We start from the raw sequence: 26,313 nt of genomic DNA on the forward strand, positions 1-26,313 counted from the left end.
CCTTGGATTCCTATAGATTACTGACGTATTCCAGGGTGGAGGAGTTATTCTCATGATCAGGTAGGCCTGGGCCTTCCTGTTCTAGGGGTGGATCATATTGTGTAATCGTTAAACTAATAAGCAAGAAACCAACTCTCCAAACCCAGAGGGCATCATGGGAGAGGGTGGGTGGGGAAAGTGCTAGAAGGACCAAGTTCAAAACATGACTTGATTGTTCCAAGGCAATCTGAATTCTACCCCTTCCCCAGCCATCTCTGATACTAATGGAAAGGGGGCATTTCAGAAGGGGTATGTTCTCCTCTGCACCTGTCACTGACTCTCTGGCTCCCACAGGCCAGCACTGGCAGCTTGGCTCTCTTGCCTCAGTCGGTGGCTTCAGGAACCATTCTTAGCCTTTCGTGTGCAATTATTTGATTTTGATTTTGAAGTATGTTTTCCCCAAGGAGCATCAGACAACATGAGGCAGTGATTTATGGGAGCAGATTGAGGCCGGCACTGCTGTGCTGCCAAGCCCCAGTCAAGCCCTCACTCCATGGAAGGATGATTCTAGTAGCAGCGCTGGGGTTTCGGGGCACAGCTGCTGGGTGACTTTAGAGGGCTGCACCATTACAGTCTGGTGGGGCCTAAAAGTCCAATGAGTTTCTTTGACCTGCCAAGAAACTCTGAATCCTGGGGTGCCACGTTGCCACAGCCTGCCTGCGACACGCCAGTTCAAACTCCGTGGTTTCGTGAACCGCAGGATTCCAGCTCCATGTGGGTAGCATGTGGGAGCTGAATCTAGCACTGACTGAGTAACTCCAGAGTGACTGAATGCAGCGCCCAGGGAGCACGGCCCTCAAGCTGCCGCTGAAATAAGGGAGCCCTGGGCATTATTGCTCCTTCTCAGGAGCACCGCGGTCAGGAGTGGGCTTGTAGCATGTGCAGACAGCCCCACACTCGCTTCCATCGAGCTAGCTCGGGCACCTAGAGCGGTGAAGTTGCAGCAGCATGGACGCTAGCGTGGGCTCGTTTCCCGAGTCCTTCCCCAGGGTCCCAGACGAGCTGGGCCAGGCTGCGCTGCAGCCCATGCTGTCGTGGCTTCCCTGCTATGTTTAGTCCTGCTAGCTAGATTCAGGCCAGCGTGGCTCTGCCTGCGCATGCTGCAGGCAGCCCCCAGTTGCAGCACAGGGAGACCCTGTCATTATCGGTCAGGTTAAATGGCCCGAGGTCGGGGGTGAAGCACTGAACCCTTTGGAATGGTCCCTGTGGTGACCTGTCACTTTGGGAATGAAGGTTGTAAGTCTGGTGGTGTGTGATACATTGAACAAGTTAGTCACCCTGCCAGTTCGCCAGGAGGATAGGAGTGGAGAATGCAAGAAGCTCTGTGGCCTGGTGCCTGGTGTAATGCTTCTGTCCTGCTGTTGTCTGGCAGGCCATGATCTTCAGGACTACTGCTGTGCTCTGGATGATGACTTTGACTTGAACTGGGAAACAGAGAAGGAACTTGAAGCTATGGCGTGTGATGGAGATGACTTTATTCCACCAAAACTAATGGTGAGGGCTGTTCCCATGTTCTCACCCTTGCCCATGAACCTCGTTCATCTTTTCACAGCTGCTGATTAGGGTATTCATGGAAGAAAGGCAGAACCTCCAGTTCTGCCTCACAGCTCTTCAGATCTCTCTTGGGGCTACTCGGGGGTAAGAGAGGATGCCATTTGTGATGAGGCATGGAAAGGAAATGACCCAGCTTGGTTCTCACATCCTAGGGGAAGTGTGCAGGGCTGGCAGTTAGAAACACTCTCGCCTCCTCATTTGACTTGTACACTGCAGCTCCACAATGCCCTTTGTGCTCTTTAACCTGTTCTTATAGGCTAGGCCCTTCAGCCTTCCCTCCTCTTTACTTCTGTTCTCGCTGGTCTGGTTTAGTGATATCCTTACGGAGGGTCAAATCCTGACATCCTTCCTTAGCCCCCACTCAGGCAAACAACGGTTGACTGAGCAAAAATGGAGTACAGAACTCTGGGTTTGACCCCTACTCAAGTGGCTAGTTGGGCAGCAGAACCATTAGGGCACTGCTGATGCTTCATCTGAATGGGCCACTGCTCTGGCATGCCGTTGGGTTGCTGATGCAGAGGACAGTGGTACTAAGTGAGGTTGTCTTTTCTTGGACTCCTCCATTTTATTCTTTCCCTGGAATCCCCCCACCAAAGCAGATTATTTTCCTAGTCCAAGGGGTGGGGGTGTCAGGGAAAGACATCTCCCCATCGGTTTAACAGGAAGTGGAAATATGGGGCCTGATGCTTTTTTTACTGTCTGGGTCTAGGTAAGGAGGGACTTGAGTTGTGTCAGCGGAGCCATGACAGGGTGTGACATCTACCGTGAATGCGGCTGGAAGAATGTATCTAATTACAGATGCACTGGTAGCAACAAGCAGAAACTGGCATCTTGTCGTTAGAATTCATGCCCAATTGAGGCCAAAAGAGGCCCCTTGCACATGGTACGTTTGCCATGTTCTCCCACTCTGCTGTTGACTTCTGCAAATGCGCCCACTGAGCTTTGTCCCTGGGCTGATGCTCCGGGCACTCCCTTAGTTAACATTTCACTGGTGAAGCTGACTAGCCTCCCTCAGTGCTGTTGATGGCTGGCTTGCTGAGCTGTTCCCTTGCTACAGCCGGGGTGCAAAAGGACAGGCCAGGAGTGGAGAGGGCTTCTTAGTATGGCTGATAAAGTGATCAGGCAAAGAGCCCAGGAGCTACAGGAGGCCTAGCAGAGGAATGGCCAGGATATTCCGACTGAGCAGGGATTTCGCTTTAGTTACCAGCAGGGGGAGGAATCCCAGCTTTCTATGGATACCAGTTATAAATTTTGGCTTGAGGGTCTAGTTGATACCATGTCAGGAGGGTGCCTTTAAGCCAAGGCCCTTGCTGTAATCACAGCTGTATTGCATAATGTCTTTGGCTGCCTTTGGCCATACCACTGTTTTCTAGCGGGGCGAAGGGTCCCTGCTATTTGCTTTCTGAAGTTCAGAGAGAGAATGGAAATAGCCTCTTTTAGCAGCTTATTTCTGACCTGAAAGAAGAAATATTTGCATCCAGGGGGATTATGAAGACTTCTTATGGAGAAAGGATGCAGACAGCATCGCTCCCGGAGTACAGTGCTTGCCCACAGTCCCTTTGTATCTCTGCTCATGACCCATTTCTATTTCTTATTTCCCTTCCTAGCTTATTTCTTCCAAGGTCCCCAAAGCTGAGTACATCCCGACGATTATCCGCAGGGATGACCCCTCCATCATCCCCATTCTTTACGTGAGTAGCCTAGCTCTTTGTATATTCATTGGGTACTGGAATGCTGGGTTGGCTCACAATTGGAAATGTGTTTAATGATTGTATCCTAGTCCCTAGATGGCATCAGAATGCCTCAGAAGAACCATCACACAACTGGGTAAAGCTGGCAAATACCTGATCAAGAGAGGCCCAGAATTTTGGCAGCAGACATATTAGGTCAGGATGCAGGTTCATTGGCAGAGCTCTGTAGGGAGCCCAGGATTGGAATAGTGGGGTGACTGCAGGACAGGATGAAGGGCATCATCCGAAGCATATGTCTAGGGACCTGGGATGAGAATAACAAGGAGGCTGCGAGCTGGGACTGAGGAACATCGTCCGTGCTGTATGGCACCAGGAGTTGAATAGTCAGGGTTGCAGGTTGGGACTGAGGCACATTAGCAGAGCTCTGTGTGTTGGAAGGCTACAAAGTTCTTTGCTGCATTTGACTCGTTCCTAGACAATTCAGGACTCCACGTATCTCTGCAGTGGACCTCTGTCCTGGGCTCACCCAACACATTTCCCTATTCAACACACAAACAATGTGCAGTATTTACTTTTTGAAGTCCATCTACTTCCTGTAACTTACAAATTTTATGTTTATTGTCACACATGGGTCTTAACATAAGGGCAATGTTGCCTGTGATGTTGACTGAGACCACCAGTTGGTTTAATTGAATCCCAAAGTATGTGCTTACCTAGTGTAGCACTGTTCTGTCGCATGAGGAAATCTCTTTAAACGATGAGTATCTAGCACAGAGGTGGGCAAACTACAGCCTACAGGCCACATCCAACCCACAAGACCATCCTTGCCTGGCCCTTGAGCTCCTGGCTGGGGAGGCTAACCCCTGGCCCCTCCCCTGCGGTCCCCCCCTCCCCTGCAGCCTAAGCTCACCCTGGGGACAGTGTGGCTGGTTCCGGCTGTGAGCTCCTGCTGCTCTGAGCAGTATGGTAAGGGAGCAGAGGTGGTGGCGGGGGGGGGGAGGGGTTGGATAAGGGGTAGAGGGTCCGGGGGGGGCAGTCAGGTGACAGGGATTTGGGGCAGTTGGATGGGGTGGAGGTTCTGGGGGGGCGCGGTCGGGGGACGGGGAACAGGAGGGGTTGGATAGGGTATGGGAGTCCCGGGAGGGCCTTTCAGGGGGAGGAGGTGTGGTTAGGAGTCGGGGGGGCAGTCAGGGGACAGGGGGGTTAGATAGCAGGTGGGGTCTGGGGGGAGGATTGGGTCGGGGGGTCCTGGGAGCAGGCAGTTAGGCGACAAGGAGCAGGGGGGTTGGATGGGTTGGGGGTTTTGAGGGGGGCAGACGGGGGTGGGAAATGGGAGGGGGAAAATAGGGGGCAGGGCTGTTTTGGGGGCACAGCCTTCCCTACCTGGCCCTCCATACACTTTCGCACCCTGATGTGGCCCTCAGGCCAAAAAGTGTGCCCACCCCTGATCTAGCAGCCCCTAGGTTTGAAACACCCTTTCTGTTCGGTTCCAGGATCACGAACATGCCACCTTTGAAGATATTCTAGGTACGTGAGTGTTATTTTCTTTGTCCCTCCCTCCCCCCCCCCCCCCGAGTTTCACGTGAGCAGTAACTGGTAGCTCTCCAGCGGCTGAGTGCATGGGGGATTTCATTGTAATCCAGTGTTCTGTTCTGTTCTTTGGAAGAAGCCATGGATTCCTGACTCCCAAAGTTCTAAAGTCTGGGGCCTATTTTGAAATCAGTGGGACTTGTGGGTGCTCAGCGCCTCTGAAAGTTAGGCCCATGATGCCTTACAGAATAAACACAAATGAGAGCTAGTGAAAATCTCCGTAGAAGAGCCAGCGTTTCACCTTCTATGTGGCTCACTCATCTTCCCTTCACTGTTTTGTGCAGAGGAAATAGAGAAGAAGCTGAACATTTATCGGAAAGGCTGCAAGATTTGGAAAATGTTGATTTTCTGTCAGGTATGTGAAAGGCATTGAGGCCCTTGGCACTTTGTTAAAAGCCAGTATTTTCTCCAGAGACAAATTAACTCCAGAAAACAATATTCCAAAGCCAGCCTGCAGCAGGCTTTTATTAAAGCAATCGCATCTATTCAATTCCCATTTCTCATTTGTCGACCTTTGAGCATCCTCACCTTACTGTGATGGCAGCAAAGGAAATTTGGCTTAGTGCAGCAAATGCAGGGTTTGGCAACTTTTCAACAGCTTTCTAGCAAATCCATGCAATCTGACTTCAGAAGGAAGCTCACAGACAAAGGGGCAGGGATTTGGAGCTTGATAGTTATTGATTACTTTCATAAAGCATCCTGCAGCATTAATACAGGAACATAGGAACTTCTATACTGGATGAGGCCAGGGTTCCAGTCCTTGCCAATGGCCAGGACCAGAACTTGCCGTAAGCAGTTATGGAGTGATTTGCCCAAAGAGAGGTTTCTGCTGAGTCTCTTCATTCCCTGGAGCAGGAATGTGGCAATCCAACCAAACTTTTGAGATTTTTGTTTTTAATTCTTGCTGACATAACTGTGGGTTTTCTCACTATCCATATAAATGTCCAATCCTCGTGTCTTCTACAATTAGAGTAATGATGGTTTTCCATGCCTCCTTGACTCTGTTTGCCCATTATTTCCCAACCCCACACCATCAGAGATCCTTAAAGTAGCAATACCAGTCAAAAAGAAAAGGAGGACTTGTGGCACCTTAGAGACTAACAAATGTATTTGAGCATAAGCTTTCGTGAGCTACAGCTCACTTCATCGGATGCATTCAGTGGAAAATACAGTAGGGGGATTTTATATACACAGAGAACATGAAACAATGGGTGTTACCGTACACACTGTAAGGAGAGTGATCAGGTAAGGTGAGCTATTACCAGCAGGAGAGAAAAAAAAACCTTTTGTAGTGATAATCAAGGTGGGCCATTTCCAGCAGTTGACAAGAATGTGTGTGGAACAGTAGGGGGAAAAATAAACATGGGGAAATAGTTTTACTTTGTGTAATGACCCATCCACTCCCAGTCTTTATTCAAGCCTAAGTTAATTGTATCACTCCACATGCATAGCAAAGGGCAGCAAAGAGGGAATATTCTAAGCTAAAAGTTTGTGGACAACCTAAAAGCTGAAAATGATTCAGCAACTCCTAATGTAACGGCCGTGCTCCCGAAACCCAGTGTGGTTCTCACATGAGACGGCAGCTGAAAACGGGACCAAGTTCACACCAAATTCAGGGCAGGATTCTGTGCAGCTGTGCTGCAGGTGCACAGTGGGGAAGCAGTGGCCATAAGGAGCCTTCCCCATTGCATGTGGCCATGGAAGAGCTGGGCACAGCTGTAGCCCCAGCACTGTCGGGAGCACAAGGATGGCTCTCTAATGGCTCCCTTAGGGATGCCTGGTGCTCCAGGGGGGTGTAATGTAGGCTGAGCCAGGGCTCCATTCCCAGCTGACTGGCCATCTACAGGGAGAGATCGGGGGGTCCCTTGCTGAGGCAGACTGCCTCCAATGCTGCTTCTGGTGGGGGATGGGCAGACTGTGCCAAATCCTGAAGCCTTGGCTGAGTTTTCACTCAGCTGTTACTCACGAAAATGTCCATTGAAGTCCATAGGAGTTTTTCCTGAGTAAGGACAGAGTGAAAACTTATTTGTGACACGGATACAGGTGCCCTTTGAATTCCTCATCACCATATGGTGAGAATGCTGCACATCTGTGAGCCACACAGCTGGCCCCGACCACTATATTTGCCAATCGGTTAACCAACATCTCTGAGGCCAAGATCCCACCTAAGGTGAGAAGTGGAGGCCAGGGCTGTTTATCCATCTGCCTGGAGCAAAGTCAACCTGCTTTATGACTTTAGTGTCACTCACAGACTGGAGAGTGTCTGCTCTGCCCCCTCCAGTGCTTCTCAAACAGTACCGCAGAAGCCTAGTCACTAGAGATGGAAAAAGCCAGTCCATTTCTCTGAGGCCAGGGCAGCTACCATCTCTCTCTCTTCTCCATGGTGTGCTACTGTCTCTCTCTCTTCTCCATGCAGGGAGGTCCTGGCCACTTATATTTGTTGAAGAATAAAGTTGCCACCTTTGCCAAAGTGGAGAAGGAGGAAGATATGATCCTGTGAGTCGCTTTATTTCCCAACCCTGGGTGCCCTTTCTCTGGTCTATTTAATGTAGATGGAGGTGGGCAGGCTAAAGTTTTATTAATAGATTCATTGTGATAATCTAGTCTGACCTCCTGTGTAATATGGGCCAGAAAGCTGCCCTGCATTAATTCCTGTTTGAACAGGAGCAGAGCTTTTAGAAAAACATCCCAGCTTGAATTAAATATTGCCGGTGGTGGAGATCAACCATGACCCTTGGGACATTGTTTCAATGGCTAATTCCCCTCACTACTGTAATGTACACCTCAGATCCAGTCTGGATTTGTCTGGCTTCCGCTTCCACCCACTGGATCTTGTTACACCTTCGTCTGCTAGACTGAAGAGTCCATTATCAAATATTACTTCCCCACGTAGCTAGCTAGGCTGTGACCAAGTCAGCCCTTAACCTTCTCTTTGTTAAGCAGGCTAGCTTGAGCTCCTCGAGTCTCTCACTTTGTCTACTGGCATTGTCTGTCTGGGTCTTTACTCACTACAACTGCTTTCTGCTGCTTTATTTCCCTCAGCATGAACCAATGCTACATTGTCTTTTTAAACATGTTAACGCTGGTAATATCATGCAGCACAATTGTCAGGAATGGGAGAAGGGGAGAAAAGAGGAAATCGGAAGGGAAAAGATAAAAGAAAAGCAAATCTAAAAATGCTGGGAACTATGAAGATGTAAAATGTAAAAGGTTTGGGACCAGCATTGAGGGGAGAGGAGTCCAACTGTGCTGCCCTGCTTGGCAGAGGCAGAGATGAGGGTGAGAGTTCAAAGAATTATTCTATGGGGGGAAATTCCAACATTTGCAGCAAGTATTATTCACAACAATCAACTGGCCAAGCTCTGCTTTGGGAGCTCACCACTGTGCCATCCCAGTAGAGCATCAGCAACCCACCACATGTGAGTGCAGGTGCCCTATGCTGCTGCAGGCAGGTTCAACCCACCTTACAGGCATGGAACAGGTAAGGCAGGGGGGATTTCCATGGGAAATCTTGTAAATGAGCTCAGGGAGAGAGGCTTGTGTCTCCTGCAGGGTGGTCCCACTTTGGACTCCCTGGATAGCATGTGTCCACAGTCAGGGTGCCTGACTGCAGAGGGGGTGGATTTTAAATGGTAATTTTGTTTTCTCCTATTACTTCCAGCTTCTGGAAGCGGCTGAGCCGATTGATGAGCAAAATCAACCCTGAGCCAAATGTCATTCACATCATGGGCTGCTATGTTCTGGGAAACCCCAATGGGGAGAAGGTAAGCGGCCCTGGGCCATGGCCAGAAGCTCTCTATGGGCAGGTCAGCTGGTGTGTCACAGAGTTGGGAGATTTGATTAAAGGGCTTTCCTCTCTAATATTGAGGGGCATGTTGCCCTTTCCCCAGCCCCTCTTCTCTAAGGATTTGCCTTCTTTGCAGACATGTGCTGTACATCCCACCCCAGGGAGAGAGCAGCTCAGCTGGTGTGTGCCTTTGAAAGGATGAGCCACCCGGTGGGCCATATAGTAGATAGGCAGGTGGGGACTGTTCAGTTTGGCCTGTGAGAGCCTTTCAGGAAAAGTGAAGAATGGGAACACAAGCCCCTTCCTTGAAGCCTTAGACAAAGGTCAGAGAATCAGAAATGTTGGGCTGGAAGGGATCTCGAGACCTCATCACTTCCAGCCCCTGTGCTGAGGCAGGACCAAATAAACCTAGCCCATCCCTGACAGGTGTCTGTCCAATGTGTTCTTAAAAACCTCTAGTGACAGGGATTCCACAACCTCCCTGGGAAGCCTATTCCAGTGCTTAACCATCCTTCTAGGTAGAAAGTTTCCCTAATTACTAACCTTGCTGAAATCTCCCTTGCTGCAGATTAGGCCCATTACTTCTTGTCCTACCTTTAGTGGATGTGGGAAACAATTCATCATTCTTCTCCTTGTAACAACCCTTCACATGTGTGAAGACGGTTGTCAGGTCCCCGCTCAGTCTTCTTTTCTCAAGACTAAACGTGCCCATAGGGTAGGTGCCCCGCACTGGACACAGTTCTCCAGCGGAGACCTCACCCATGCTGAGTGGGACAGTCGCCTCCCATGGCTTACATACAACACGCCTGCTAATGCACCCAGCGTGATATTAGCCTTTTTCACAACTGCATCACACTGGTGGCTCAGACTCTGTTTGTGATCCACTATAACCCACACATCCTTTTCAGCAGTGCTACTGTCTAGTGAGTTTTCCCACCTTCTGTCCCTACCAATAACCAAAAGGGCTGATGGAGTTAACCTGGGATCTTCAGAGGGAGCTAGGGTCAACGTGAGCTGGGCATCTAACTCCCTTAGGTGTCTTTGAAAATCACAGCCGTATTCAGCTGCCCATTATAGGCAGGATTCTTCCAGTGGTTGTGTGCGTGGGCTCCTATTGTCCAGCACAGGAGCTGTGAGCCGCTGGGGCCTGGGTGGAGCAGGACCCTGCCTAGTGGCTGTGGTGGCAGTTCAGCATTTTAGTGAGCACAGATCCAGAAGTCCCCTACCAGTCAGAGGGTAACACTGGAGTCAGGGTCAAGAAGCCAAGCCAAAGGTTAGGGCAAGGAGGCCAGGCACAGACTGGAGTGGGGAGGAGTCAGGTTGGAAGCAGGGGCTGGAGCGAGGGCTAGAGAAGGAAGTGGAAGCCAGCACAGCTGCAGCATGGCATGCCTTAAGCAGCCACTGTGCTGCGGCCACGGCAAGGCTCAAGTAGCAGGCTGCTGGCTCCCCGGCCTGATCAGGAAGCATGGCCATTTGGCAAAGACTGGCTGAGCTTGCTGGGTTGCCTAGCGACCAGGCTGGGAGCCAGCTGTTCTCCTGACAGGGGCTGACCCAAAGGTTTGAGTTTGACTATTCTGAAGAGTGCTGAGTTCTCTCCTTTTCCATTGCCCTGTGCCTGCCCATCCGTTGTTTAATTTGAAGCACCTGGAGTTCCTCTTTTGATTCAGCTACTAACTTTTAAATCTCATCTCATTTCAGCTATTTCAGAATCTGAAAAACCTAATGACTCCTTATAGGGTTGTCTTTGAGTCGCCACTGGAACTTTCAGCTCAAGGTAATTTCTTCTGCTATAAACTTGAGTGGGCACTCCTCCAACATCACTGCCTCCTCCATGGGCCCCTTTCACAAAGGAGCACTCTTCAACTTCCTGAAGCCCTGCCCCAAAAAGCCAAGTCACTGAAACCTTCTCCTGTTTGTAATGACCTTATCATTGATTGTATGGTGGATTCCTCCTGGTCTGGCTTTTCCCCTTTCACATTTCCTCCCCTTTTTGCCTTTCAGTTGCACCCTTCATTGTGTTTGTAGCTGGACAGTGCTCTCCAGAGCTAATGCAGATCAACAAAAAGGGCCTGTAACAAGAGCCGAGCTAATAATTGATGTTTTGGTTTGATGGCAGTTCCAAACAATTGAAAAAAAATTCAGTTTGTGTTGAATCGAATCTGTAAATTTCCAAATTTTTGGTGACTCAAAAGAAGTCCATTTCAGGTCTGTGCCAAAGCAGGGACTTGAACCTTGAGCTCCTACAGGAGGTGAGTGCCCTAGCCACTGGGCTTAAGGGGTGGGAAAGTAGCACCTCTTCCTCTAGCTATTTTGTGACTGACTGATGCTTTGTGTCAAATTTGTAAATGTTTCAAGTCAACAGAAACTGCATTTTTTTGTCAAATAAACTTTTCTTTCAAAAAATGTTGCCCAGTTCTATGTGGAACTAATACTGACCCTTCTGGGCAGAGGTAGCTTAGGAGATTCGGTAAGTTACCAGAGCACGCTGAGGTCAATAGGAGAGAAGCACATGCACATCTGGGAGTAGAATCTTTTCCTTAATGATGCATATGAGTATTTCTCCTCCAGAGGATGCTAAACAACAACACTAGTTCTGAACAGACTGCCCATGCTAACAGGAAAGCTGAGTGGAAACCATCTTTTTATAGTCTCTTCTTGTCCATAGTTTGAGACACTTTAGAGGCTGTAGACACATTTTCTTTCCTTGTATGGTTGATATCTGGTTTGTGGCTTCTAGCCACCTGCTCTGTTTGGTAGATTTTCACAGTTTAAACAGTCACAGATACAAGGGATGCATTGTTGGCCTTGCTGAAGTTATCCACTGTGGTTTGCCATTGCCAGGATCATAGTGATTAAGACCAGAAGGGACCATCAAATCATCTAATCTGACCTCCTGGATATCCCAGGCCATTGACATCTCCCAGCACCCGCACAATCAACCCATCAACCAAAGTGAGACCAAATATTATGGCCCTCAGGAGACTAGACTTCTGTGCCACAGGCAGAGAATAGCAGGGACTGAGGTGCACCAGTGCTTGAGGTCCCTGCAATGGCAGGGAACTGATTAAGTGAGATCTACCCAGATAATCATGGCAAGTGACCCGCACCAACATGCTGCAGAGGAAGGCAAAGAAAACCCCAAGGTCACTGCCAATCTGACCTGGGGGAAAATTCCTTCCCAACCCCACATATGGCAATCAGTTAGACCCTGAGTATGTAAGCAAGAACCAGCTAGCCAAGCACCTGAAAGAGAGAATGTTTGATGTCATCTCAGAGCCCTGGCGCTCCCTGTCCAGTGTCCTATCTCCAGATGTCACCATCCCAGATACTTCAGCGGAAGAAGGTTTAAAATAAATCCGAATGCACTGAGGGTGGAAAAAATCCCTTCCTGACCCCTGCCGGTGGCTGGCTGAAAACCAGAAGTGAGTCCCAGGGCTGCTGAGCCCTACCCCCCACCATCGCAAGCAACCACATCAAACAATTTCACTCATAAATTTTGTCCATCTCTTTCTTAAAACTAATTAAGTTCTTTGCCCCCACAACTACGATTGGGCGTCAGTTCCAGAACCACCTCCCTCTGATGGTTAGAAACCATCTTCTAATTTGCAGACTGAATTTGTTCATGGCCAGTTTATATCCATTTGTTCTTGTGCCAGTACTGTCCTTTAGTTTAAATAGCTCTTCATCCTCCCTAGTATTCACCCCCCTAATGTATTTAGAGAGAGCAATCGTATGCCCCTTGGCCTTCCTTTTGCTAGACTGAACAAGCCAAGCTCTTCCAGTCTCCTCTCATAAGATCGGTCCTCCATTCCCCTGATCATAGTAGTTCTTCTCTGCACCTGTTCCAGTTCACATTCATCTTTCTTGAACTTGGGTGACCAGAATTGTACAGAGTATTCCAAACAAAGTCTTACCAGTGCCTTGTACAATGGCATTAATACTTTTCTCTCTCTACTGGGTATGCCTCACCTGATACATCCAAAGATTGCATTTGCCTTTTGTCCAGCTGCATGACATTGGTGGCTCATAGTAGTCTTGCGATTGACCCAACACCCAGCTCTCTCTCCTCCTCTTGTAGCAGAAATTCTTATTAGACCCTAAGTGCATGACCTTGCAATGTGTACTATTGAATTTCATCCCATTAATGCCACTCCAGTCTTCAAGGTCATCCAGATCTTCCTGTATAAAAATCCTCCTCTGTATTGACAACGCCTCCCAATCTTCAGCAAATTTTATTAGCACACTCCTACTCTTTGTGCCATGGTCATTAATAAAAATATTGAATAAGATTGGTCCAAAGACTGATCCTTGAGGAATTCTACTATTAACCACCCTCCAGTCAGATACTTCATCTTTCAGCGTATCCTGTTGCCTTCTCTCCTTTAGCCAGTTCCTTATCCACCTTACAATTTTTGTAATGATCCCCATCTTCCCTAATGTAACTAATAGTTTACTAAGTAGTACTGTGTCCACGTGTTTTAGATCTATTTATTTGTATTACTGCAGCCCGTAGGAATCTAGGCACTGTACAAATACAGAACAAAAAGACAGTCCAGTCCCTGCCTCGAATAGCTTACAATCTGCAAGAAGCTGAGCACCCTAACTCTGTTTGACATTAACAAGATCATCCTCAACTCCCACTGACTTGAGTTGAGGGTCCTCAGCATTTTGCCAGAGGCACTATGCACCTCATAGGAGGGGCCCTGCATTTTCAAAGTGCATGCCTAAGTTCCACAACAAAACCACGCAGTGGTACATGGCCTTGTGCAGAGAGTTAATTATATCAATTCAATAGAAAAGATTGTGTCTTCTACACACAATACATGTTGTTGTACGTAGTGCCCTGCAGAGCAGTTCTTGGCTCTGCAGGAGAGCGGGGCTCGAGAATGCATTGCAATTTTTTCGTCTCGATAAATCTAGGACACACAATGTAACCACTTTAATCCCTGGCTACCTGTCATGCAGACATTTCAAACTGATCTTAATCAGCTGTAAAAGAGAAAAGTCCCTCCCTCTGTTTTGCTTTTTAGAATCTACGTTTGTTTGTTTTTCTTATGCTTTGTGGGGATTTGGGTTTTGTGAAGCTACACTGGCCACCTCCCTTGCATGGTTTCTGTAAAGTGACTGTCCTAGGGAAATACTTCAGTCAACCAGGTGCAAAAAGGATTCACACCAGTAGCGAAACCACCCAAGTCCACATTTCCCCCCAAAGTGTTCTGCTGAACTTTTCACTATGGCAAAAGGCAGATCTGGGTAGCTAAAGTGAACTTTTGCCTTACCAAACTTGCTGCAGCCATGGAGATTGGAGATCTCATAAGCATGAAGGAGAGGGGCCTCTGTTACTGCCTGACAGGTTTGACTGTACCTTCTTTTGGTCCATAACTTTCCAGTAGGTCAGTGTTGAGTTCCCTGCTGTCATTCTCGCTAGTGTCTCCCAGAGCTGGAGTTACAGAGCTGGAGTGAGTTGTACTGTGACTCTCAGCAGCCACTGATGGTGGCTGTCTGTACAGAGAGGCCAAGAACAGAATGGGACATGGAAACAGAGCTGTATCTCACCTTCTGGGTGCGGGTGGGTACACACTGGCAGGCTGTTAGGAGGGGAGCCTGCCTTGCTGTTGTCTGGGCTCTCCAATGTTGAGTATGAATAATATGATCACCCATTTTTGGGGTTGTCAAGGCAACACCTTTTATGGGCAGTTTCAGATTGGGCAAATGATGCCATAAGTGAGTGACAGCTGTCAGCAGTGTCCCTACATGAGACTCTCAGACAGACTGTCCTGTGCACATCCATGAAACAGTGAGAATTGATCTTTTTTGGCTGCTGCAGGCTGCTTGGTCTCTGCTTCACCCAGTGCGTCACTGGGGTAACCTCTGTGCTTTGTTCTGGTTCTCATCCTAGGGAAGCAAATGATTGAAACTTACTTTGACTTCCGCCTTTACCGCCTCTGGAAGACTCGCCAGCATTCCAAACTGTTGGATTACGATGACATTTTATGAGCTGGAGAAGCCATTGCACGAGGAGGGTGATCACCAGTGTCTCACAAGTCATGCTTGTGGCAGAGACTTTTTTCATTGGCACGGGGAGCCCTGCAGGAGGCAGCAGTGCCGAAGAGCTGGAAGGAAGGGCTGTCAGGACAAAAGGCTTTTGGGTAAAGACAGAGACTTGAAGGCGAATGATGTGACTCCGCAGACACTGCCCGCAGAGCCTTTGTCTCTCAGAGGGAGCTGTGTCAAATGGGAAATTTCCTTGCAGGACTGAGCTGTTTCAGGTCATGATGGGCCAGAATCAATTCCAGGTCCTTTTAAAGACATTTAAGGCTCAGGTTTTCTTATAAAAATTTAAATAAATAATCCTTGCACTATAGTAAAGCAGTGACTTGAAGCCCAGAGCAGGAAGGGCATTGTACTGACGGGTGCACCCCAGCGGCTCTCTTGGCTGTGCTAGGGATGTTGGAAGGCAAGGAACGCCATACTTAATCCTGCAAGCTTTGACAGGCAAGGTTCAGCAACCTAATGTCAATACACATTGAAGTACAGAATTAAAGTTTAACGTATTTTGATTTAATAGAAAATAAGTGCAATTTTTATACACAGAGGGGAAAACCCTCCCAATATTTAATTAGTTACAAATAACACATCAATAATCAATAGATGAGGTATTTTTTAGTCTGCTTGAAAATATATTCAAAATCGTAATATATCTTCTGTAGACATATTTAATCACCAGCAATATGATTTTAATGTTACTTAGCAGACCCTGCATGTCTGCTGCATTGATCAATCCTGTTTGGTTTTGGTTTTATTTTTAATTTCAGAGTAGTTGTGTTACACTAATTGTATGTGCTCTTATGAATGTATGTTGCCCCTCCAATTAGACACAACTTTGTTACTTTATCTCGGCTACTTGCAAAACTGTATGGTTTTAGTTTTGCTGTAAGTTTAGGTTAGAAATACAGTACATGACTGAGTGGAATCTTCATCAGTTTCATTAAGATATAACAATGAAGTAGAAATTAATAGCTATGGTAATTGTTCACTCAGTATATTGTTACATTTTAGAAAGATGAGCTCTTCTTGCAGACTGCAGGATGGAATAGAAGATTATTTGAGAATGAGAAATCCTCCGAGGGGGTTTAGGTGTTTGAATTAATAGAATGAAATGTTTCTTGAAGTATGTAGCACTGGTGAGTAGCATTTTGAATCTTTCCCACATTCACCTACCTGCCAGTTGTTGACTTGCAAACCACAGTTTTCTCCAGCAATTTATTGAGCCATTTGTAGTTCTCAGCTTTCCCCTCCAAATCATTTTTGTCTGAGACACACGGCTTATACAGCTCTCATCTGTGAGTAGCTATGGTTTTCAAATCTGGATTTGTGCTGAATATCTTTAAGGATATACTGTGGAATTTATTGACTTTTTTTTTTTTTTTTAGTCTTCTAGTCTCCTGAATGTCTAGGGGCTAAATATTACTGTAGTCTGCACAGGTCACCCTGGCCATTTGGGGCAATTATATCCTTTCTCTTTCAGAGAGGTAAAATATACAGGAGAATAACCATGGAGGGTTAGCTTGGGCTCCTGATGTGTTCTTTTGTAAAAGTACCTGGCTGTGCAGTGCAGAAAAAAAAATGTATAAACCTTTTGAATCGTAAAAAAAAAGAACATTAATTCTGATCTGTGGAAAATCCCCTTTCTCTTTCGTGCCCCATGTGTTGTTTTAATACCGGGGAGCAGGCCACTGGCTAAAACTGCTGACCCATGTACATTAATGACCTTTTATGTCAAATCTTTATGAAATAATCCACGTACAGTAAGTAGTGGGGGAGAGGGAGACAGTTTCTGATCATTAGAAATCACCATGACGAATCAAATAGTTCATCAATATCTGCTTGCGAATGACATGGCCCCAGCGCAGCCAGCTGTCGAGAAAGGTGAGCACGTTGCTCTGCCTCTCCAGGCGGCCACCAGGATGCTCTGATGGCTGCTGGTCATTGGGGGCGCAATTCTTCTTCCAGTTGATTTATGCTCAGATTTGCAGACTAAGAGGGTTCTTGGCACCACCATAAGTGGTTTTGGAAGAAAATGTCATAGCAGATTTGTTTAAAGCTATATGTCACTGAACTAACATTTGGCATGTTAATATCTCTCTGCTCCTCAGGAGGAGGTGGGAGTTGGATATTCTGTGACAGCCTAGAAATGAAATGACAGTGACGGCATTAAGATGTTGACGCAAAAACACATCCATATTTGACTCTGTCACTTTCCAGTTTGCTTGCGTGATTTGGGTTGTTGCTTACAATGTTAAGTGAAGAATGATAAAATGCTCTCTCGTCTCAAGTAAAGCCCCACTTCAGTGAATGTGGTAGCATAAATGTAGCATTGTGGAAACTATTGAAAATACTATGTGACTCTGAAAGGGCCTTTAATATATACACTTTGATCATTTATCTGTATAACTATTGTATATCTATTATGATTGAGCACTTCTAGAACTAGAGTTGCAGTAGAAAGGTAGATTGTACGGTTGCATAACCTATCCTATATGGAGATGTAAGTTTGAATGAATGTTTCAGACTGTTTTACTGGTTCAATTGACTGTATAGTATAGTATATTGAAAATAATGAATGCATTTCTCTCTTTTCCAAAGATCTATCCCATGTAGTTTTATGGTATTATGATATGAGCAGATTCTTGTATTTGCAGTGATCATTTGACTAAAGGGATGAAAAAATGTTCTAAAAGCTATAATTGGGAGGACAGTATGGGAATTTTATACCTCCTGCCTATCAACCATTTAAAGTCTTGTGTGCTAATATCACTTTGGAAGTTAATTCTGAAAGGAAGAAATTGTGTTTTCATCCACTCCTAGCTGGCTAAGAACATAAGAAAGGCCATACTGGGTCAGACCAAAGGTCCATCCAGCCCAGTGTCCTGTCTGCCGACAGTGGCCAATGCCAGGTGCCCCTGAGGGAGTGAACCGAACAGATACTGATCTAGTGATCTCTCTCCTGCCATCTGTCTCCACCCTCTGGCAAACAGAGGCTTGGGACACCATTCCTTACCCATCCTGGCTAATAGCCATTAATGGACTTAACCTCCATGAATTTATCCAGTTCTCTTTTAAACCCTGTTATAGTCCTAGCCTTCAGACTTCAGACTGGCTGATCCTTTAGAATGCCTGGTGGAACAGGAAGGAGTCAGCAGGATATAGGATGCAGAAAAACTTTGTTGCTATTTAGGCCTTAGAGGAAAACATAGATAATGTGACATCTTCCATTGGAATCAACATGTCAGCAGGTGCACACAATGGGGCCTGCATTCACCAGTCAGTATATCGTATGCACACAAGGCGAAATCCACCCTATGCAGGGGGCCAGCTTCATTTCTGTGCGCCACTTCAAGCCCACCTAAGCTCTATGGAATGGGCTTTGGGTGGTGCATAGGCCATGTATTGGCATGCTCTGTTGTGTAGCCATTGCAGCACGATGAGATCCCAGAGGTATGTTTACTGACTTATGTGCACATCCTAAAGTGTGTCATTGCACCTATAAAATGGTTCTTTTCAGTTTAAATTTTTTTTTAGCTATAAATCTGTATTAAGCCATGCAATCTGTTCCCCAAATTGGTCCCCTTTCTAACAGTCCTCTTATTTATAATTGCTCTTTGAAACTTTTCGTGGAGCCCACTTCTAATAAATGTGGTTGTGGTGCAACTCAGTTTATAGTGGACTCAGGGGAAAGTCCCTAATTGCGTAGCTACTTTTCATTTGGCTGTCGGCCCTTAAGAGCTGTGTCTGCAGCAAGCTTTTAGTGAAGATTTCCCACCGAAGGGAGCATGCTAGTATAGACCCAATCACAGGGATTTTAACACCTGGTTTGTCTAGACCTGCTGTGATCAAACAGTGGTAAAATGCCAGCATCCAGGTTATTCTGGTCCTTGTTCTGTGGAAGTGCACCTGGGCCAGTGCAGTGGTTGGCAATTTTAACAAAGATCACACACCGGCGTGTGGTAGACACAGTTTATTGAGAAACATCACTCCACTCTAGTGAGCGGGTGTGCATCCAACAGTTATCAGTTCCCATGTAAATGTTCAGTACAGCTTTCTAATGGGATTGTCATCTCCCCCTCCTCCTCTGCTCTGGCTGAGCAGGAGAAAAGTTTGTTGGGCCCTGGATGGAGAAGTAGGGAGGAGTCTTGTAGAAGCTGCTTCCAAGAGAAAACTAAGGCTTTGTCGACACTAACGCTTTTGTCAGTCAGAGATGTGAACCCCCCCTTCCCTCCCCGCCCGGTATCAGTTTCACCGACAGAAGTGCTGGTGTGGACAGTGCTCTGTTGGCAGGAGACGCTCTCCTGCTGGCGTAGCTACTGCTGCTCGTTGGGGTGGTTTAATGATACTGGCGGGAGAGCGGCTCCATGGGAAACCTTACGGGGCACCGCTGCAGCAGTACAGTCTGTAGTGTAGACAAAGCCCAAGATATGGGTTTCCATAGAAAGCCACCCCACTCCCACTGCAGCTACCAGCCCCCCCTCATGGGGCGGGGAGGGGGGTTGGCAGGCAGGCCCTCTCTCATTACAGTGCAACTCCACTTACAGTGACACTTCTGTGTGGGAAACCGACCAACCACCCGCCCTGCTGCCACATGAGGGTTCCCCTGCGCATGAACAGGAGAGCTAACCGAACTCTCCTCTCCCCCACCCCTACCCAGGGACCTTAGGAGTGGTTTGAGCCACATCCCCTGCAGTCTGCACTCAGCCCAGCTTTGCCTCCAAGGGCTGCTGCTTCCCTGGGTGAGACTCCAGGAACGAGTGAATTCTTCTGGCTCAGCTCAGCCTGGGTCTCCCCTCTTGCTTGTTCGGGGCTTGTCTGAACCCAGTTCTGCCTCCTGTGATGCTCCTTGGGAGAGATGGTGTGTACACTATATGTGTGTTTTTGTAGACAGGCCGCCTCTCTCCAGTTGTGTGTGAGATACGCATGTTCCCGTTTGTTCCCATCTGCTCTGCTCCACCCAGCAGAATGCAAGGGTTCTCTTAGTGTCTCCTTGGCCTCTCCAGCGTAACTGTCCAGTCACCGAATGGTAATGTGTCTCCAGAAAAGGCAAACACGAAGACACATCCACAAACTCCTCTTCTTAACTCAGCCTAACTAACCACGCACCACCATAGCAAGGCCCATCTTGGCCTGAACACTTCTTTGGGATTCACTGTTTGAGGGTCCAATACAAGGTGGCCTGTTGCACAATAATGAACCCTTCTAGGTCACTATAACAGGAATGGCATTGGCAGGAGTTGTCAGAACCATGCATCAGAGATTTTAGAGGAAGTCCCTTCCCTTCCCGGATCACAAATCTGTTTGTTTTGAGGATGCTGGGTGAAATCCTATCTAAATGACTCCCTTCCCCCTCATCCCCATTTGAGTTCAGGTGAGTTGCACAGGTGTAAATGGGAGCACCTTCTGGCCTAGTGTTGGCTGGTGTCTATTTTGAATTTGTTTCCCATCAGTTAAACAAAAATTACAGGAGGCAAAGATCACTGAAAACAAAGTTTGGCACTAAACTAGAGTAGCACATGCACATGTGATCCCAGAAATGGTTTATTCATCTTGTCCCTGCCTTGCCTCTCAAAATAACTGTTCAACTCTATGAGCATTCGTGATCAGAATCAGAATGTCCTTCATTCAAACCCTGCTGGCTGGACTTGTTACAGGAGGCCTGGACTGATGCAGCAAACATCTGCTGAAGCCGAGGTTTGTTGCAGCCCCAAAGCAGTAAACCAGGGAGTTCACCCACTGGGAGACAGGCAGCCAGGGGCCTACAGCCTTAGATTCGGGGGGCTGAATGAGACACCATTGTCTAGTACAAATTTTCCTCCAGCTGTTCTGTTGGATGAGGAAGTGCAAGCCAACGGCAATCAGAAACCAGTGCACCCACAGCTATGGGTCAGTCTGACTACTGATAGCTTTGTCTAGCTCCTGGGAATTTAATGCATACATGTGAGACTTAGAGATGATGGGCCTGATTTTGAACTCAGTTACACCACTGTCAACCTGCTGTGAAACCAGTGATGATAAGTTGTGTGAGATCGGAGTCAGGGCCCTGGGTATAAAAGCTAGAGTGCAATCTCTTACCTGTGCTGGAGAGACACAACTGGAAGTTTTGATTCAGACATATGATACATGGGAGAGAATTTGTGAAATAGTGAATTTAGAGGTGAAATGACTGCTATTCCATTGCTTTTAAAATATATTTAAAATTGGCCAATGAAAGAAAGATTGGTGTATGAGTCTCTTACCTTTGGTAAGAGACCCATACCATGGGAGTTGAGGGCATTTGGTTACCATTCCGTTAGCACTCACATTTCTTCCTTATGTTCTATGTTGCAAAGTAGTGGTGTCTTTAACTGATCCCGATATTTGGCTGCTCCCTCTGCAGCTGGGGCCCAGTCCAGCTGTCACTGAACTAATTGGAAGTCTCTCCATCAACTTCAACGGGAGCTGTGTCTGGGTCTCAGTAACATGAAAACTTTTGCATAGAACCTCAAGCAGCTGCTGGAGAGTTTTGTTACTGTGTACAATTGTGAGCCCTTCATGAGACTCCCCTTCTGGAGTTTATATAGCAATAATGTGCCCGTCTCTCTTCCACAGTTCCCATTCCCCACATGATATACATGTTTTTTCGGCTTTTGAATGTAACCTTTCGCCTATGGCTGTGCAAATCAGTTTGTGGAGTTCTACTGATATACCCAGCTCTCTCCCTATGGGGAGAAAAGTTCAATGTTATTGCATTGACAGGCCTTTGGCAATTGGCTTTAAACCCTTAAACCATGGCTGGTGTTGGGATTTACACACAATTGAATAGAAGATGGGGGAGCTGGAGTTTTGACTCAAACTCTGACACAGAGGTCGCATCCCTCTTCAAACATCCTGGTCACTCTTACGTGAGGGTTTCAAGGGACGCCACCCCAGAGATTAATCCTCAACTTTGAGATGTCATCAAAATGACCCAGGTTAGCGTAGGAGAGGGGGACTGTTGGTGAGTGGGGAGAACTACACGCATCTGTATAAATAAGTTAATGCATGTGTACACACACATGGAATCCTGCCATTGTTTCTTGTAACCAATTATTTCCCTCAAAACCACAGACTAGTTTGTTATCAGAGCTGCTAGCACAGCCTGGGTTCCTGGCATTGATTTTCCTTAAAGAAAAAAGCCCCAAGCAATGATTGGAAAAACAATCACAGGTCTACAAAGAACAGAGAGAGTAATCATAGCTTATGTCCTTTTATATTTGTGTATATCTGTTAGGAATATGGAGGAGGTGGGCAAATTACCTTTCTCCCAGTAGGAAGGAGAAAAAGTAAATACAATTGTCAGCGTTAATGAAAGCAACAAAATCTAATATATAACCATTTACTTGACAATGCCATGTAAAAGATCAAATGCGTAGGACCCAATTCTGTATTGTGCTGAGTGCCCTTAACACCCACTGATTTCCATGGGAGTTGAGGGCATACAGCTTCTTGCAAAAATCAAACCTTTCCAGAGGAGGAGTGTATGTATCCAACTTCCCACATGTGTAAGTCATTGTGTAGCCTCCTCACCACTGCACTGAACAAAGCAGATAGCAGTAGCTGAGGATTTCATTTCAGCAGGCAGGCAATAGATTTGGGGGAGGAACAATCTTTCCTTTTCCCATCCCATTTCAACTGAAAATTACAGTTGGATCAATCCCATGCAGAGACTCCAAACTCTTCACCCCCAAATTTCCAAAAATGACCACTGCTGCTCTCGAGTGCCAATGTCAGACAGCTCAGGTGCACAAGTTGGCTACCGAAGATCTGAAGCACCCAAAATTAGTGGAGAGTTTTGAAGTGTGGGTCTTGCCTCTGTGGGGGATTCAAGCTGCGTTTCAAAGGACAAATCCTGGGCTCTGAGCCAGCAGGGCAGATCTGCCAAAAGGCTGAAAGAAGAATCTTTCTGAGCACCCCCCACAACCTTAAATGCCGTTTGTGATTGGTTACACTGGCCTCCTTCCAGGTGGGCTAGATCTACCATATCCACTGGGTACGTTCACATGTTTCTTTGGGACTATTTGCTGCTTTGTGTATGATAACCATGTTTCAAATACATGAAAGTTTATAGGTTTTAAGATGTGATTTAATAAAAACAGACATTTTGGCGAAAGCAAGAGAAAAGCTTTTTTCTTTTCATACAGTCTCTCTCTGCCTGGTTACTAACACGATAACCAAGTGCTACGTGACAAGTCTGCTCTTTGGTGCCCAGCGAAGGTTTAAAGACTTTTAACATTTCTAAAATTGCAGCAGTCAAAGAAGTGCTGCAGCAGAAAAGCAGGGCTCTTACAGAGGGGAGACAAGCCCGAGTGCTGGGCCCCAGGGGCCGGAGCTGTTGTGTGACAGCATTAAACGATCTATAGAAAAGCATTGGTCCTTTTACCAACCACATGGCCATGTGAAGGACTAAGCGGTGACAGCCCTTGTGGTTCTCCTGGAGAGACAGATGCACTTCTCAGCTGCACAGCAACTCCATGCACAGGTGGGTGATTCTCTTCAGAACCACAGTACCTAGCTGCATCCTCCTGCCACCTTTTGACCTTTCAGCCAAAGGAGACTTTTCACTGTCTTTGTCCCTAGGTCCAAGGTGATTGCAGTGACAATACAAGGGGGTCCCTTTATAGAAACCCCCAGAGCCCTTTTGTTTTAATTCCCCTCCTCTCCACCACTGTCTCTAGTGTAGACTTGTCTTTCCTAAACCAACAATTCACACTCCACCCACTTGGTGGTGCTGTCTGACCACCATCCCCAGTCCCCGATAGCCTCAGAGCCAGCAACAAGAGCTAGGAATGAAACCAGTTCCCACTCCTGCAACTCAGGGGAAGAGGGGCCAGGACTAAGAATCTCGCCCACAGCTCCCTTGGGTCAGTGGGCAGCATTAACCACTAGGCAAACAGTGTTGCCAGCTGGCTTGCGTGTGTGTCCATGCCGTGTGCTGTCCCGCTCTGCACAGCGAGTTGGCCCAGCAGACGTGGACAGCACTGCCTAGTGTGGGGAAGTGCTGGAGGCTGGAATGGTATTGCCCCCGTAGCGCTGCTTAGGCTGCTCAGTGCTTCTGTCCTTGCAGCTTCAGCGTGATGAGCAGAGAGCCTGCTGACCTGCTGCTCTTCAGCGTTACTCAGGAAGAAAGACCCCAGCCACAGCTCAGCGACAAAGGCACTCGGCCAGGTTCACTGCCCCTAGACACAGTCTCAGCGCCCTGGCTCTGTTGTTACAGGTACACTGACACGTGAGTGCCCGGATTAGGGTGACCATACATCCTGCTGTGGGCGGGACAGTCCCTTTTTTAAGCCTTGTCCCAGCTGTTCCAACTTTTTTGGCAAAAATGCGCATTTGTCAGTTAGCAAGAGTAAATGGGATAAATGACCACTGGTGTCAAAAAAGCGGGGTGCGGAGGAATGTGTGCAGGGGACACTGGCGACCCCAGTCTCGCACAGCGGGGCAGGCAGGGCTCGGGCCAGCCCTGTGCTGTGTCTCGTTTTCCCTTTGGGAAATATTGTCACCTTAGCCTAGTAGCAAGGAATGGCTCAGCTGGCAGCGGGAGTTTCTGCCATCCCCTAGGCCACACAACGAATTAAGGTGAAAACCACTAGCATACACATAGACACCACCAGACATATTTCCTGACATCTGTCTGTTACCGCCCCTTGTTCCTGATATCTTGGACAAACCATCCATCCTGTGCTACAATGGGATGTATCGCTAGCTGGAATATGCTTACGTAAATATCTAGTGCCTAGGACACTAATAACAGCTTTCCCAAGTTCATGTACTGGGCAGTGAATCTGCTTTAAGCCATGGCCTGACTTTGGGGCCTCAGCTCTTGCACCAGGTTCCATGCTTCAGGCTCTACTCCAAACACAAGCTCCTTTCTCTCCATTTTCAAGGTTCTTTTGCTTTATAGGTTTCAGAGTAACAGCCGTGTTAGTCTGTATTTGCAAAAAGAAAAGGAGGACTTGTGGCACCTTAGAGACTAACCAATTTATTTGAGCATGAGCTTTCGTGAGCTACAGCTCACTTCGTCGGATGCATACTGTGGAAACTGCAGAAGACGTTATATACACAGAGACCATGAAACAATACCTCCTCCCACCCCACCCTCCTGCTGGTAATAGCCCATCCAAAGTGACCACTCTCTTTACAATGTGTATGATAATCAAGGTGGGCCATTTCCAGCACAAATCCAGGTTTTCTCAACCCCCCCCCCCCAACTTGATTATCATATACATTGTAAGGAGAATGATCACTTTAGATAAGCTATTACCAGCAGGAGAGTGGGGTGGGAGGAGGTATTGTTTCATGGTCTCTGTGTATATAATGTCTTCTGCAGTTTCCACAGTATGCATCCGATGAAGTGAGCTGTAGCTCACGAAAGCTTATGCTCAAATAAATTGGTTAGTCTCTAAGGTGCCACAAGTACTCCTTTTCTTTTTGCTTTATAGTAATTTTAACTGGCCTCCCTGAGGGTTATTTACCATGCCCGAGGCAGCATGCTAGAGCAGAGGTTTTAAACCTTTTTTCATTTGCAGACCCCTAGAAATATTTCACATGGAGGTGCAGAGCCCTTTGGAAATCTTAGACATAGTCTGCGAACCCCCAGGGGTCCACAGGTTGAAAACCACTGTTCTAGAATAATACAGCACACAGCTGCTGCACCACAGCCGAGTTGTCGGCTTTCTGGGCATACTGGTGAGCTCGTCTGTCTTCCTGGGTTATTGCGAAAGGTGATGGGGTCACTGCAAAATTTGGGAGGGGACAGTTGAAGTTTTAATGTTTGGTGTGTTAGCTCCAAGGTGATTGTGGGAAGTTTAGTTGGTGAAGGCACAGGAAACTGGAATATCTGAAATTCTGTTGCAGAGTTTAATTTTTGCCTTTGTTAGATGGTGTGAGGTGCCCCGCCTCCAGCAGCAACGCCGGCCTATAGTGAAATATATTGATCAGCAGCACTTCCACTCTGCACAAACACGACTGCCACAACAGAGAAAGGAAAACAGGGACTCTGCAAGGCAGGTTAAGACCACACCCAGCTCTAAGGTGTTGGGCCCATTCTCTGCTGCCTTCAGCCCCTTTGTGTTCTGTCCATAGAGAAATACCTCTGATGTGGGGCATATCTGTCCTGTAGCACCTTGTACTTAGGGAGGCATTGCAAATACTCCCTGCCTCTGTTTCCGTTCTCAGGAAGCCACTAACTTCAGCCACTCTTGCCTCAATCATATGAAGAATATTAGGGCCTGTTTGTCACACAGTCTCAGACAAAAGGGGCCAAATAAACAAAACTTGCTGCTGCAGCCTGCCCTCTCAACATTGTTCCCAGTCCCTTCAGGGTTCTCTTTGTCTTTTAGTCTCTCCTTAGGGCAGGAGTCCCCAGCCCTCCTGCTGCAGCTGGGTAACTCAAGCAATTATTATCCCTCTTCTTACCAGAAGGCCCCAGAACACCTCCTTGAGCTGGGTTGTAATTTATCTATCTCCCTCAGCTGGCTCCACTTGGCCCTCAGAGGATTCCCTGGCTACACCCTGCTAACTCAGGGCCCTGCAGGAGCCTTCTTACTCCTTTCATGCATGTAGGCATCTGCTCTGCTATGAAAA

The 26,313-nt window shown here is 47.3% G+C and overlaps 1 protein-coding gene across 3 annotated transcripts in view; it reads left to right on the forward strand.

Moving 5' to 3' along the window:
- NSMF (NMDA receptor synaptonuclear signaling and neuronal migration factor) overlaps positions 1-22,840 on the forward strand; it is a 92,379-nt gene extending 69,539 nt beyond the window's left edge. For all 3 annotated transcript variants that reach the window (XM_048823249.2, XM_048823250.2, XM_048823251.2), the window contains 8 exons: positions 1,412-1,533; positions 3,201-3,284; positions 4,778-4,811; positions 5,159-5,229; positions 7,291-7,370; positions 8,536-8,638; positions 10,360-10,435; positions 14,561-22,840. In XM_048823249.2, the coding sequence (XP_048679206.1) occupies positions 1,412-1,533; positions 3,201-3,284; positions 4,778-4,811; positions 5,159-5,229; positions 7,291-7,370; positions 8,536-8,638; positions 10,360-10,435; positions 14,561-14,658 (668 nt within the window). In that variant the 3' untranslated portion in view covers positions 14,659-22,840. The remainder of the gene's footprint in view (positions 1-1,411; positions 1,534-3,200; positions 3,285-4,777; positions 4,812-5,158; positions 5,230-7,290; positions 7,371-8,535; positions 8,639-10,359; positions 10,436-14,560) is intronic.
- Positions 22,841-26,313: the final 3,473 nt, after the last annotated feature.

The sequence above is a fragment of the Caretta caretta genome, chromosome 16, assembly GCF_965140235.1.
Source record: "Caretta caretta isolate rCarCar2 chromosome 16, rCarCar1.hap1, whole genome shotgun sequence".
Lineage (NCBI taxonomy): Eukaryota > Metazoa > Chordata > Testudines > Cheloniidae > Caretta > Caretta caretta.